This window comes from Scomber japonicus, chromosome 5 (assembly GCF_027409825.1).
Source record: "Scomber japonicus isolate fScoJap1 chromosome 5, fScoJap1.pri, whole genome shotgun sequence".
Taxonomy (NCBI): domain Eukaryota; kingdom Metazoa; phylum Chordata; class Actinopteri; order Scombriformes; family Scombridae; genus Scomber; species Scomber japonicus.
Genome location: NC_070582.1, coordinates 21,260,430 through 21,276,160, shown reverse-complemented (window position 1 = coordinate 21,276,160; position 15,731 = coordinate 21,260,430). Strand labels below are relative to the sequence as shown.

At 39.4% G+C, this 15,731-nt stretch overlaps 1 protein-coding gene across 1 annotated transcript; it reads right to left on the bottom strand.

Moving 5' to 3' along the window:
• Positions 1–435: 435 nt before the first annotated feature.
• On the bottom strand, positions 436–14,521 carry nudt4a (nudix (nucleoside diphosphate linked moiety X)-type motif 4a). The gene is made up of 5 exons (XM_053318871.1): positions 14,100–14,521; positions 8,172–8,282; positions 5,600–5,644; positions 5,039–5,126; positions 436–2,040 (listed from the first exon to the last, which is right to left on the bottom strand). Exons 1-5 carry the CDS (start codon positions 14,196–14,198, stop codon positions 1,817–1,819), a joined length of 567 nt encoding a protein of 188 aa, XP_053174846.1. The 5' UTR covers positions 14,199–14,521; the 3' UTR covers positions 436–1,816.
• Between the last annotated feature and the right edge of the window lie 1,210 nt (positions 14,522–15,731).

Genomic DNA, 15,731 nt, shown 5'->3' with positions numbered 1-15,731 from the left:
TCATACCCCTGGCAAATTTTGACTTAAACTTACTTTTATTCAACCAGCAAGTTGTTTTTTGACCGGAAGTGACGCAGGCGTCTCCAAGAAGATAAAAAGACGATGTACAAAAGGCATCATTGTGGTAAAAAAAATATTTCAGTCAGCTTTTATTTACATTTGAACAAAAAGTGGCATGTCCAAAAGGGGTATGAATAATTTCGGGCTTGACTGTATGTATTTATGTAACTAAACAGAAGAATTTTACCCTAATGGTGTTGGGAAAATAGGCAATATGATATTTCAGTCAGAAAGTAATTTACAGATGGTCTCTTAACTGAATTTAATGTGCTGTGTAGTTGAGGTTTTGTTGCCACATTCAGATAGAGAAACTGAAACTTTTGAAGTAAATGTCTGTTGAATACTCAATTTCAAACTGATGCATTGCCATTTTTTTTTTGTACCGAAAATTTATTGTAATATATACAACATGGTGGTGCACAGCAGAATATTCCAGTCATACATGCACAAATAGAAAAAAAGAGTTGTTCACTGATCTTTTCAAGGCTACTGAATTACAGGACCCTATGACGGTCAATAAACTGAAATTATTACATTATTTGCAGTTCATCGTTCTGGGATGCTCACAAAACAGACCACTCCTAGCCACATGACCATGACTTCCTGTTATAGTTTCCTGTTCATGATGGGAAGGGTTAATTTTTTCCTATGAAACATAAATAAATAGAATATGTCAATGAACTCTAAACGTTGTACATTCAAATGTAATAACAAATCCAAGGTTCTTTATACATTGTATTGTTCAAATCTAACAAAAGCAGAGAACACAGTATAATACAGTATATCTGTAGTGTGTAAGGCTTGTACTGCTTCCAGTCAATGCTGTTTGGTGTTTGGTGTTCACAGATATAACACAATTTACTTTGTGTTTGTGAAGGCACTTAGAAGAATCAGACTAAAGCACAACACACTGGAACCCTACTACAAAACCCATGGCTGCCTTATTGTCCTTTTACAGGACTTCACATTTGTCAAAAGTACTAAATAGTTTCTTCAGATTAAATGCATCTTTTCTTATATGTGTTGCTCAATTAAACAATAAGTGTTGGAGCATTGATTGTCTGGACAAATAAAAAGATGTTCGAGGCAGCATCACTGTGGCTCCAAATCCTAAGTAGTGTTTTCAAATACTAGTGAAAAGAGATGACACTGTGTATTTTTAACGTGGTAATTACATCTAAGTAAACTTTGCCCCAGCTCTCTTCAGCATAAATACTTCACACAACTTGAGTTATGATAAGGTGATATTAGTTTTACTCCGCACACCCAGAAAGTGTCATAGCGATTCATAAAAAACTTCATGTTAATAAAATATCCATAAATGTGGAGCTCCTCAACACATCTTGCAGGTGGACATTATTTGGCACTGAGTGACTGTAAGGATGCCAAGACTTCTTAGTACTGGTCTCAAGGACAACCATCCAAGCACTGCCAATCACAAAAATACTCAGCATGTAAGACTAGAAATGACCTTTCCACTGCACAGGCAGTCACTGTGAAAAAACTCCAAAGCACTTTAAAAAGGGACACATTTGCTCTATCAGCTGCTTGTTAAAAAATATACATATAAAACCGTAAATATACTTGGAAAACATTTTGGCACTCTTCAAGCCCACTAAAATTGGGTTTAAAATCAACTTCAAGGGGTCCGCACATATTAAGAGTCTTTGTTAGTATTGTACTTCATGCAGATGTTCATTTCAGGTGATCCATCCTGGAGTCCTCTTAGAAGAACTGCTTCCTACCGGTGATGATCCTATCTGTTGACTAGATCTGATGCCTGTGTGGAGCAAACATAATGAGGTGCGTTGTTGTCCGTCACTTGGGAGCCAAGGGTGTTGCCATTTGTCGAGCTACACACCGGACCACAGGAGGGGTTACAGGTGTTCTTGAGTCTGCGCAGGTATTCTGCATGGACAGGTTTGTGGCTCTGCAGCACCCTGATGGCATCGTCAACTTTGAACCATTTACGCTTCCTTCCTGTGGATGAATAAAAAATAAATATCAGCGAAGAGACAAGAGCAAGTGGTTATACACCTGGCTTTTACTGATTAACACGTAGATGTTATTAAATCACACTTCAGACGAATGTCACACTAAGATGGTTGTCTTTTCCTATCGAATCTGTCGGACGATAAAGATGGGTCTTATTTAGTATGAGCTTCTCAGAGACAGACGTAGAGGGTTAAAAATACAGACACAAGAAAGTTGGCATTGAGTCATTGAGATCGTGATGGATAATGAATGATGACTTTCATCCCTGAAGTATTTGGTTTCAGCCTGTATTTATATGTAAAACTAAATGAGCCAACAGCGCATTGTTAGCATCCCTTGGGTGGTGGAAGCTGACCTCGCTGTCAGCTTCCACCACCCAAGTTGAGGAAACCTACACTGCAAGGTGAGGTTCACATCCTGCGTGTGGGTTCGGCAACTGATGAAACTCAGTCTGTGCTCGTAAAGCTGCAAGGCTAAACGCAACTAATCATTTCTTACACACTCTTGTCCAAATTTACAAAAAGTTTTTTTTTTTTCTTTGCAAATGTTTCATAAAGGACACACACACACACACACACACACACACACACACACACACACACACACACACACACACACACACACACACACACACAGTGCCTTTAGGTAAGAAATGTTGACTATAAACATACACCAATTATTTTCTTTTACACTGTTTGTGTAAAATCAAACTCTATATGTAATTAAACAGTTTGTTTTGTACTCAGACTGGACCTATAAAAATGAGATGTTAGAGGAAAACAGTGTGTGGGATTTAGGCTGAACCAAATAGAGGCACAGGGGTGTGCATTTATCAGACTCTGATGATCTGAAGCACATCAGGGCCAAGATGCACCGATACCAGTTTCGGTCTGATAATGACTAAAGCAGCTGTACTGGGTATTGGTGACGATCTGGTATCGCATACCATTATTTTAATCAATAACATAGCATTTCCCCTATAATTTAACAGGCCTGGAGGGCCGCCAGACCAACGAAAGACCCTGCCAGGCCAAAAGATCTTTTTTGTAATGCCAAAAAATAACACCAAATATTCATTCATTCAGAAATCAATAGCGTTTGGGAGCCCCTGGTCAGAAACAGGAGTCAACCTCTGTGTCGTTGCCTGGAAAACTCTCTGTAGCATAACTCCTTTAAGGAATAGAGCAGTGCACAATGTGTGTGCATAGAAGCAGAGAGAATAGAGAAATGTGTGGCTGCTGAGTCATCCCCCCTTCTCCTCTCTAAGTAGTCAACCTATAGGTAAAGCACTGTAATAACAAAGTCAATTTATATCTATGTATTTATTTGTTACATTTTGTTTTACAAAGTTAGGAATGCGATGTTTAAGTCAAGCCTAATTTTGTCTGACACATAAAAGAATGATCCCAGTCTCTTCCACACAGTGAGGCATACAGCTTATTAATTAAACACCAGTATCGGCTCAGTACTCAATATGATTCTCAGGCCCCCAATATGCTTTACTAAAGCTCTTTGTCCATGCTGTCTGAGCTGTGAGTGAGATTGCTCAACAGGCAAAAAAAAGCCTGAATTTGCTGAACCACAATATAATACAACATATTCAGGAATAAACTGTGCAGTACTAAAGTTAGAGTGGAAACTAGCATTCTTGACCTACTTCAGTTAGTGTTTATGGAGTCTTCATGCCACCAATCTTTCCAAATACAGCATCTTCCATAAAAATGATCTGTCCAGTAAACTGACTGACAGCTGTGAGTTATTTATATTTTACTTCCAACAAATGATCTCCTCACACTCAATCCCAAAGCAGTTAGTAAAGGATTTCAACATGGCCTGTGATAATAAGAGGTTGGTGTGAGAGGGGAGGATTCACCCACTTCTTTGTGTTGACACCCTGAAGCACACCACTGCTGGGGGGGCAGGGGGGCAGGGTTTGGGGGGGGGGGGGGGGGGTGAATTAAACCAGTATTGCCAAGCCTCTTTTGCTCAGTCGCAGCCCTCATGCAGAGCAGGAGAGGACAAGTATGGAGGGGGCAGTGGTGAGTGATGATAACTGGAAAACAACTGGGCACAGCAAACATTCATCCCCCTTGTGAATGGGCTGAACTCTATTTTCTGTTGGTGAAGGGAGTAAATGTTCACCACCGCTTTTTTTCCAGACCAGTTAGAGATAGTTAAAGATTTGGATTAACACATTCAAACTTACTACTCGTAATTCTTCTTGTGGCATGCCTATAAATACTGCACATCAAAAAGCAACAATAGGCAAAATAGTAAAGTACACTAAAGAAGCTATGATCCACACTTTTTAATCTTTTATGCAACATTAATCAAATAACTGGAGAATGGTTTATGTAACCGATTGTTCACTGACACTAGAGCACGACATTCTGAGCTTTGAGCTACAAATGAAAAACCTTAAATAACCCAAATAAAAATATTATATTATGATCTGTGTAAATGTATGTTTTATTGTATGTGTAAATGCTTTAATTTGCCAACAATGCCGACCTTTCTTACACTGCAGATTGAGGGTCCTGAATTACTAACTTAAAAGGAGGAAATTGGGCTTGGAGCACTGCTGTTTACCCTCAGTGTCTAGGATCAACACATGAAAATCTAAATGTCTATGTTTTCTTGTAAAATACTGAATACTTCTTCCTTTTCAGCCTATAAAAAATCTTCAAAACAATCTATGAGAGAAGGGGAGAGCGGGGAAAGGACTAGTTTGTGATGAGTTGTCACATGTTGATATGGTTACATTTTAATGGCTAGAACGGCAAAAATATTTGGAACCACTGACTTGGAGGACCAAATCTTTATAACTTAAACAAAGGACGTCTAGCTCCTGAAAAAGGAGGAGGAGTTATTTGTGTGATATCTGACATCTCTGTTTTAAATGTGTGCATTTGTTGTAAAAGGCTTTTTTCATGCAAACCTCTCAGCAACATGTGACAGTGGGAATAAAATATAAAAGGCATACCGATGTTGACAGAGTCCTCCCAGTCTTCCAGTGTCTCCGTCACTATGAGGATATACACATAGGTCCTGTGCTTTCTGTCTTGATTGTGCTGCAAAGGTTTAGATTAAGACTGATTTATATTACAGCTATAAAATGCATGCTTGTAAATCTATCATATAAAGAGATGTTTAAACTGTGATTAAGTACATGAGCAAATCAATGTAGTGCTTTAACAGTCTCTGAAGACTGGCAAATAAAAGTATCCTCAGTATATTAATATGGTTGATATATGATTGTTAAATAATGTATTATACATCATGTCATTGCTGCTGGGCAGAAACCTCTATCTCCATTTTTATTTCTTTTCATAAGTCAGTGCTATTAGTCAAGATTTACATCGGTGTGTTTTACAAATATTTAACCATGGAAAAGTACTAAAAAGAGCTTGTGACTAAATCTTGTCACTCCATTGGATATATTGGATCTTTTAATGTAATGGTTTTGGACATACAAGGTTTGCCCGACAACAGCAACAATGTGAGAATTCATTACAATTTTTCCATGACAGTTTGACAAGCTTACCTCAAAAATCCCAAGTAGTCTGCCAAGCTTTCCCTTCACACCAGCCTGTGCACACAGGAAGAAAACTAATCAAGAGTCATTCAATACTTTTACATCTGATGTCACCTCAGACATCAGCTCTGAACATCACACGTTAAGTTCATGATGGACTGATAAATTTGTGCTTCCGACACTAACGAAGCTGCATGATATTGTCATAGAGCTGAAACTCGATGAGAATGCATGACCTGGTATGAGGAACAGTATGTTCAAATGTTCAAATGTGTATGCATGTTGAACATTTGTCTCATGTAGAACAGGAAACCCCTGCCTGTGAGAGCAGACTTGACCAGGTAGATCTGAACTTAGTCTGAACGACAGGACGACACAAAGTCAAGATCCTTTTCTGCTTACACACAGTTGGTTACAAATTTACTTTGGAGGAGGGTAGCCACTGAATATAGCTATGCCATCAACAACTCACATTTTCTACAGCAGTGGTTTCTAACCTGGGCTTTGGAACCCACAGGGAAGGAAATAAGTTAAAAATACACCAGCTACACAAAATGATGTTTCATTTTCATTCATCTTTCATTCAGGCCACACAAATTGTTCAAATTCAACAGTCTGTTCACATAGACATGCATGCTGGGATAAGTAAAACGTTTTGTATCAAGGGCCCTTTTTTTAAATTTGGAAACTGCAGCATTAGACTGTGTCAATGCATCTATGCAGCTTGTGGACCATGCTCCAATTCAGAGAACGCTGGTGGTATGTACAACTAACTTTTCAAATCAAAATGATCCCTGCTGCTTGCTGGTTCAGGGCTTTGTTTAGCACTTTTGACTCCTATACAGCACATTTCAAAACATTTCATTTTAGAGCCGCCAAGATCAGTAAGGATGTCTGCAGCCCCACAACACACAGAGATTATTGCTGTGTCCCATTTCCCCAATACACACTCCAATCTTGATATATAATGTTTTTGCAATTACTATAAGAGATAGTGAACAGGAAATGATCAAATTCACGTGTCATTGAACAGCAATCAAACTGCAACTTTTGAATGTCGCTGCCAGTTAAGAGAGAGTCAAATATTCATGTAAAGATTTTTTTTGTTTTTGTTTTCCATGATTTTTCTAAAGCTGTTTCACCACACGTTATGATTTATTTTAAATGTTGCATTTACTTTGTGCATTACATTGTGGCACATCGGCATACATTAACAGCACATCCAAAAGTCAAAAGCTTTTCAGTAGTCATACTGGCTTTTTTGTGCATACTTCTGATGTGAATACACCAACATACTCAATACCTGCTTAGACTTAGTATGAATAGTGTGGAATTGGTAAACTACTGTCTGTCAAATTTCTGTGTAGCAATTTTTTTTACCCAAAATGTTGTCAAGACATTATTTATAATAGCTGCAGTGATTATAAACATACTGTAGGAAACAGAGATATTTATGTACTAATTAAAACAATCACTTGGATCCATGATATTGATGTGATGACCTTGACAGCAGGGTATTGAAACATGACGATTTGAATTGTTAGTTCACCACAGTAGTTGGTTTGCAGCTCATCTATATTCAGGTACACGTCTGGTCTGGGAGGCACAGGATGTGGGTAACTGGAGACCCTTCCCAAATGTCACTGCCATACTTCAAAGCTGTCAGCACACTGCTATCCAGGGCAGAAACTCACAGCTCACTCCCCTCGCAACACTCTGGCCAACTACCAGCAACCCCGCCACTTAACCACAGAACAATTAACTGGCTATTTATGCATCACTGCCAAATATTTCAAACCCTCATCTGGACTCTGCTTGTAAAAATGTGGGAGCATCTCATGCTGTGAACACTTGTAACACCACAATCCAAGAATTGCTACTATATTTTCTGTTCATGATGATAATTACTTTTTTGGCCGCTAGCCTTTCACAATTCTATGCATCAATATTTTTAGAATTTGCAAAATAACTCCTGTAAGATTAGAAGTTCATACCTGTGATTTTGTCTGTTTGAACTCACGTAGGTTTTCCAAAACATGCCATAACATTTCAGATTTCCGTTTTTCAAGATTGCTTTTGGTTTCAGTTTAGGAATCTACTTTTAATACGTTTGAGCAAGGTTACCAATTACAATGAATTCCTGCTTTGTTTTTTGGCAAAGTTATCACTACATAACTGTGTGGGGCTGGTCAGAGGCTTTTAAAAACGTGTCATGTTGATATGCTCACGTGGCTTTGAGAAATATATCACCTGAAACTTTGGGAGCTGATTTCCATACTTAAGACCTTTTGAACACATGAATTAACCTCGTTCACAATCCTTCAATGTTCACGTTTGCTACGTTTGTTTTGGGACAACATAGCTTGTCAATACAATGTTTTTCATCAGCTGATTCTCACAACTCAACTGTTGGGAATTCCCGCAACCAATAATGAAGTCCCTACTTTCACTAATATTGCAAAAGAGTACATACAGTATACCTTGGAAAAGTACATACCACAAAAGGTAAAAGACAAACAGTTACAAAGTATATTAACCTTTATCTGTGTGTGTAAGTGTCATTCTACAGTGAGAAGCTCACCTCTTCATACACCTCTCTGACAGCAGCCCCACAGGGCTCCTCCTCAGGCTCCATTCCTCCTCCTGGCACAATCCATTGGTCTGGATGTCGACTGCTGCTCACCAGTAGCACCTGCCGATGAGAGAGAGAGAAGCCTTCATCGGGTCTCTGCTGCCAGATTAAGATAGATCATGATTTCAGAGTGCCAAAAACATGGCAATGGCATGCCCACGTTTACAGCTCGTCACCACTACAGGTGTCTGGTGGCAGCTCAGTGTGGAGCTATTCATTCAGCACAAAGCTTATAGAACAACTTACATGTCATTTCATTCTTTCACTTAGTTTATTTAATGCAACGTGAGTGTGGACTCAATTGGTCACACTTGCCACGTAGTTAAAATAAGTGAATGGACTAGTTTTCCACTCATCAGCCTCTTGCCTGTTTATAGATGTTCCCACATTACAACTAGGGATACTCAATATTGACTTTTCTGCCGATATCCGATAGTCCGATATTCCCCATCTCTTAATTTCCGTTTTCGTTATCACCCGATACCGATATATGCAGGCTTTTTACACCAAAACTGTAAGATAACAACATAACATATCTCCTACTGTGGAATTAACACATTATGACTAATTTTATTGTGATGCCCCACTGGATGCATACATAAATGCAACATGGCTTTCCAAATGTAAACACTGTCTGTGCAAAATAAGAGAACTACTTCAACTTAAGTTATGAAAAAAAGTGTCAATATGGCACTGCCATATTTATTATGCTGCTTTGCAGGCATTGCAAATTGCACATTTACTATCCGTAGGACACACTTGGAAACAGTTCCAAACCACAGACATAAGCCCTGTTTGGAGGCGGGACCTTTACAGAAAGTCCTCTCACTCGGTCCCTCAGCTGTTGTGTCTCCACAGCAGAGTAGGACCTGTTCGAAACCTCATACTTTCCTACTACTCGTACTAACTCTGACGTCATTTGAAGTATGTAGTGTGTTTAACTGCGTAGTATGTGATTTAGAGTATGTGAGAAGTTCCTGGATGGTTTACTAGATTCTCCAGAAATGCAGAGTATGCATCAAGAGCTGACTACTCACACTCAAATTACCCAAGATGCAACGTAACTTCTGAAAAAAACCCAAAATATAAACGTCACAGATCACCACCTTCAGCTTTAGCCTGCTGATTTCAGCTCGGGTAGGGACGAAATGCATTGTGGGTTATCGTGTAGTTTACTACAGTGTAAACGGTCTGCTTACTATCTGGTCGTTTAGTGAGTAGTGTGTAGGATGGAAGTATGTAGTATAGAAGTATGTAGTATGTAGTATGCGGTTTCGAACACAGCCTATGAGTAGGACCCAGAGAGGACCCACCGGACTCTGACGGTGACGTCACAGAGGCGACTCGCCGAAAACATAACAGAGAAAATGACAACAAGGAGGTAAACCTCGTTTCTGGTTTGTGTGTACATGGCGGTGGACGCTATGAACTTGTTAGCCACGGTTAGCCACGGTTAGCAACCCATGAGTCTAGCGTGTTGTACATCATCAATCGCAGGCCGGTAAACGTGCTGTGTTCATGCAGGCTTGGAAATGCTGAAGCCTACAGAACAAACATCAGTTATAAAAACCTGATACCGATACTTCCCGATATTACATTTTTAAGTAAATATTGGCCGATAATATCAGAGGGCCAATAATATCGGACATCCCTAATTATAACCTCTGATAAATATAATAAAATGTGTTATTTTTTATGAAACATTCAAACTTGAGAAGTGATAAAATCTAATGATCTGCAGACAAATCTGAAAGGCTAACATTGAAGTCACATACTATGTTTAACTGACCTCAAACACATGCAGTTTGGTCTTTTTTGAGTAGGGTACTCCTCTGGAGATGAAGTCACTTGACCTTACACCCTATATGGCATCACACTGACCCACATTGGTTCACCTGTCAACATCTTCTGAATTCAGCCTTCAGCTAACCTGCCATGTGAATGTGTAGCCACTCCTGTCTGCAGCACTGGAAAACCCTCAACTAGATCTCTCGACATCAAGGACTGAATAAAAACAAGCTTTAACCTGCTCTTTGAATATTTTACTCTCCAAGCAAATGCAACCGTTCAACAGAAGTTTCCAAACATCAAAATGTGCCTGCATTCCTGTGGAGACACGATAGTGGAAGCATGGCAGATTTGTGAGGAGCACTAATGATAACATCTTCAGTGCCGTCGAAGCTGGTCTCGATTGCACAGAAATAACTGTGATGAGTGAAACTTCATGCTGACATTTGGCAGTAACTCATTCTGTAACCAGGTCAAGTGTAAGATAAAACCTTTAAGAAAACACGGGGCTCCATCAGATTCAGAAACAAATTAATGCAAACAATATTTTGACAGCATTAACGTTAACTGAGCTTAATCCGTCAACAACACCAAGCTCATAAAGTATTAGCCACCATTAGTAAAACTACCACTGGAAAGAGCTCCTGTCCACCTGTTTACTTGCTTTGGATATGAATGTTTTAAATGCATGTAGGTTTGACAAAACTCTCTGTTTATGTTCCTGCATTAACAAACTCTCTGGAGACCATATGGCTGGTTTCAACACTGGCAACTCTGTCAATATTTATATATGGAAAACAGGCTGAGTCAGCTGGTACAAGTGATATCGCATTCCATGACCTAGACCCTGAACCTGGGTCACTACCCTACTTTTCTTTACAGTACCATACAAAATGATGGAAGACATAAAAAGACATTAGTGCATGGTTCACATTATGGTTAGAATGATTAAAGTGGACAATTATGCAAAAAATGGGAAAAAAGAATGCATCCCTTGAAGCAATTTTGCACCTTTCTACATGAATTGCTAACCTAGCATGCTAACTTATTTAGTATCCACCAGGACTGTTACACTGTATGTAACATTAATGTGTTGCAAAGCGTTGCTGTGTGATGAATGATGATGAATTGGCGAATGAACAGCTGCAGAGGAAGAGAGCAGCTTTGAATCTCTGCCCCATGGACTACCTGTGCAGGACTCTGGGGACAGTAGAGACACTGGCAGCTGTCTTACTGACACAAATGCACACAACACACACACATGCATGCGCAATTCCACACAAATGCCATGTGAAAAACGTAGGAACTTGCACGTACGCAGCTACTTCCATACGCACACTCTCGCAGCCAAACGGCTTTTCAAAAACCACTGGATCAGCAGTTGTCTTTCGGCATGAAAACAAAAGAGCTTAGTGGAGGAGGTTAATGACCCCGGCGGGCACAACACACACCTCTGTGGAGCTTAGTGAGGAAGAGCTCCACATCAGCTATATAGTGAAAAACACCTGATCACAATCCAGCTAAAGCACAGCAGACATATATTAAAAGTCATACCATGCAAAAACTAAAACATAAATGGAAGTTCAATTTCATTTAGAATAGAAATGTGTCCAGTTCTTGTACATGTGTGACATGTGTTGTCTGTTGTAATGCAGAACAGTAGAGCACGGTTAATTGCACTGGACATCCATTAACTCAATTCATTTACTCTGCATATATTAGTCTATGATGCTGATTTCATCATATTGCCCAGCTGTAGTCAGATCACAGGTGAAAGGATCAGTCAATTAGATGATCAACAGACAGTTACTCTGCAACTATTCTGATAATGATTTCATCTTTTTTGTGATTTTTGAAGCAAAAATACAAAACATTGGCCTCAAAAGTATAAAGGTGTTGATGTTTTTCTTTGCATGAAAAGGCAGTAAACATCTGCATATCTTTTGGACTGTTAGTTGGACCAAACAAGGAATCTGAAAATGACACCCCAGGCTCTGGGTCATTGTTTTAAATCATTTGAATGAACAATTCAATAAAAAGGAAAGATTCATATTTTCTTTCCTATTTTTATTACAATTTTGGAAACAGTTGTGATGTTGAATTCTATTGTAAGATGTTGACTGGAAACATTTTTTTTACAAGATTGAACGTACAGTAGCATATTTAGTTGATTTTTCAAGTACAAAAGTTGCAAATCATCTTGTCCAGCACTTTTCTGCAAAACTGTGTCACAGTGCACCTAATCTCCAGCTGACAGTGGAGGAAGTGATTGTAAACCTGGCATGTAGACTGGATGGATAGTTTACCACATAAACTGCGACGCATGGAGTCAAAGCAAAGACAGTAGGAGTGAAGGACAAGATCAGCGTGGCGTGTCATTTGAGATGACTGCATCATCCTCCAGTGTAATCATCAATAATCAAAGTGATATTAGCATATGTCAGCACTCTGACAGGGGAGAGAGAGACTGTAAGAGGGATCAACAGAGAGAGAGGGATGAGAAAGGGGAGAGGGTGGGAGCACGAGGAGCAGGAAAGCAAATCTGTCAGGGGACAGCAAGTGCCAGCACCTTGTTTCTATAAATTGCAGCTGATAGGTCACTTGGTGGTTTAGTACGCAGTGTAACACTCAACCCCCTCCCAACCCCTCATCCCCCTACAACCCCACTCCCCCTATCGCATGCAGTCCTGAGATGGGCTACCGTCACTAGGCAGACATGTTGTGATCTAGGACACCCCTGCCCTCGCCCCCACTGTGTCACCACTTCCATAATGGCCCACTCTTAACTTTTACCAAAACCCCCTTTAATTCAGCAGCATCAAATTAAAAATGCTGTGCTCTTTACATGTGGATTTTATGAGCTCATGTTAGGAAAAGAGGAAGTCTAATAGGAGGCAGATCCACACTTTCAACTGTACTGGCAGCTTTTTCATTCTGTAAAGCTCTAAATTGTCCACATGCCTGTAAGGTGGTATGTTACACTTGATATTTGTGTATATAAAAAGGTATCATTTCACGTTTGATATTTTATTCAGCATTATGCATTCTTGAGTGTGTGTGAAGTCTTACCAATGTTACTGCTGCAACTAATGATTGTTTTCATTATTGATTAGTCTGTCCATTATTATATTAGTTAATCAAAATGAATGTTTGGTCCATAAAATTATGAAAAAATTCAATCACTGTTCCCCAAAGCCTAACAAATGTCTTGTTTTTTTCCTGACCAACAGTCAACAACCCAAAGATATCCAGTGTACTGTCATAGAGGAGTAAAGACACCAGAACATTTGAGACGCTGAAAATAGAGAATTTGGTCATTTTATTCTTAAAAATGACTGAAAAGGATTAATTACTCATACAGTATTATCAAAATATTAATTAATATTGATTTAAAAATAGGCAACCCTAACCCATTTATATGGAAATGCTCCTACAGAGACCACATCAGCTGATGACAGTATAACTTGTGAGTGAATGTGGATGTGAGATTTTATAATGACAAGTGGTATTTAAAGGCTGAGGTGTTTCACATATAACTGGTGGCACTACAGTCTATAATCACATGCAACATTTCGACCTATGAAGTGTGTTTGTCAAAGCAACATATCATTACATACATTCTCCTCATTGAGCGTGCAAGGCTGTCACTGGAAATAGACACACACACACAGGTTGCCTCCTCCTTATTAATTATGCTCGAATAGATTAACAGTGTATGGCACAACTCCTGAAGCAGTTATCTGGACTTCCTCTTGGACAGGAAATGAAAATGATGGTCTCCTGTTGGGTGCCAGCTTGTAAGACCTACTGTGGTTTAATGGGTCAAATATTTGGCCCTGAAGCCACGTTAATGTTCATCTACTAACCTAAAGACAGCACACACGTACGCGCACGGATAACCTGAAAAGATTTATTAACTTCAACAGTTAAAGCAGGCTATACTGCAGCCTATGTCATATAACTAGCAGGAGTTCAGGGGGTGAAATGGGACAATAGGTATGTTTAAAAAATCCAGTTTAGAGTCCCAGCGACGGCCACTGCAAACACTGCAGGCAGTCGAGCGACTAGCCGTCGACATACACGTCTTACCTCGTCCTCTTTCTCGTTGTTGAAGCACAAACACGCCGCTCTTCTTTTGAACCCTTCGCCGTCGTACGTCCTGGTCTGGTTTGGCTTAAACTTCATCATATATACACCCCAATAGTCGAAAGGCAGGAAACGTCAAAAAAAAAAAGAAGTGTTGTTGGAAAAGCGAAAACCAGGCTTCAACCAGACGCTGTAAATCCGTCCGAGAGAGTAATCTAGAGTTAGGAGAAGCAGAGCAGTGGATCCCCTAGAAGAGTTACTGTCTTCAAATAGGCTAGTCCCAGTTACACAGCGGCTTTTCAGTTCATTCATTCCCCGGGATACGAGACAATGTCAGGCTGCATCTGTACGGTCCTGTGTCGTACCCACCATGGTGGTTTAGTGGCCGCTGTCAACACGCATGATTCAACAAAGTGAACTGCTACCAGCTGACCTGAGAGCTGCGCAACAGGCTGCCTGCACACCGAGGCTCGTGCTCATCATTAACGACGAGATCAATGAGCCAAATCGTCACGAGCGTGGTGTGCGCGAGCGCCTTTCGTGTAATTAAGCGCTCTGCTCACAAGTGCTCCTGAGAAAGATGATTCAAAGAAGACCTTTCGCTTGGGATAGCCTGCTAAATAAGTTCATTTTAAACTTGTTTGAGTTAGAAATGACTTTTTACGTTTTTTTTAAATCAGTTTTCCAACAAACAGGCCATATAGACGCATAACATACCTTAAAGCAGTAGCCCTTCCATTGTCTTTTATTTATATTCTACACATTTAAATCTCATGTTAAATTGAAAAAGTCAGTCAACAATGCTCATCTACATTCAACAAACACACTACCCCAAACAAATAAATAAATAAAGTTGAACTTAAACCCTTGCAGTTCATTTGTATTATTGTAGCCACATAAACTTTAAAAGTGGAGTGACTGGAGTAAAGGTGCTTCTTGTGTAGGTGTTAAAATTATTTCATTGGACGTTGGTTGTTGTTGCATAAGCCTTGCCTTAACCCAGTTTGGAAAAAAATATTGACTCCACCAATTGCATTTGGATTTCCATGATTGCCCAATATCCCAAGAAAGCATGAGGCCGTTTCCTGATGTTTAAATGTCAAATAAACAAAACAAGACAATCTTGACACACGTCCAGTTTAATGAACAAACAGTGTGGTTACAGCAGTGGAAATGAGTGTGAAAGTTAGAAAGCTCAGGGTCGCCCTCTAGTGGAGGACCCATAGGACAGGTGTTCAACAGTAGGTTACAATTTTTCTACTATATATTTTTTACTATTATTGTCTTGTTATTGCTTGTGTAGTTCTTTATTCTTTCTTATTGAAGCTTTCTATTTACTATCCACTTACTGCTGCAATAAAGTAAATGTCCCTACTGTGGGACTAATAAAGGAATATCTTATTTTATATAGATACTTTCAGAGCTGAAACATTGTGGCGATCAACAGAAAATTAAAAAGTAACTATGTTGATAATCAATTAATCATAAGTGATTTTTTTTACAGCAGAAATACCAAACATTACTTGGTTAGCTACAGCTTTTCCAATATGAGGATTTGCTGCTTTCTTTTATCTGATGGTAAATTGAATATTTGGACTGTTGGGTCTACAAAACAAGCAGGCAAACACTGCTAGA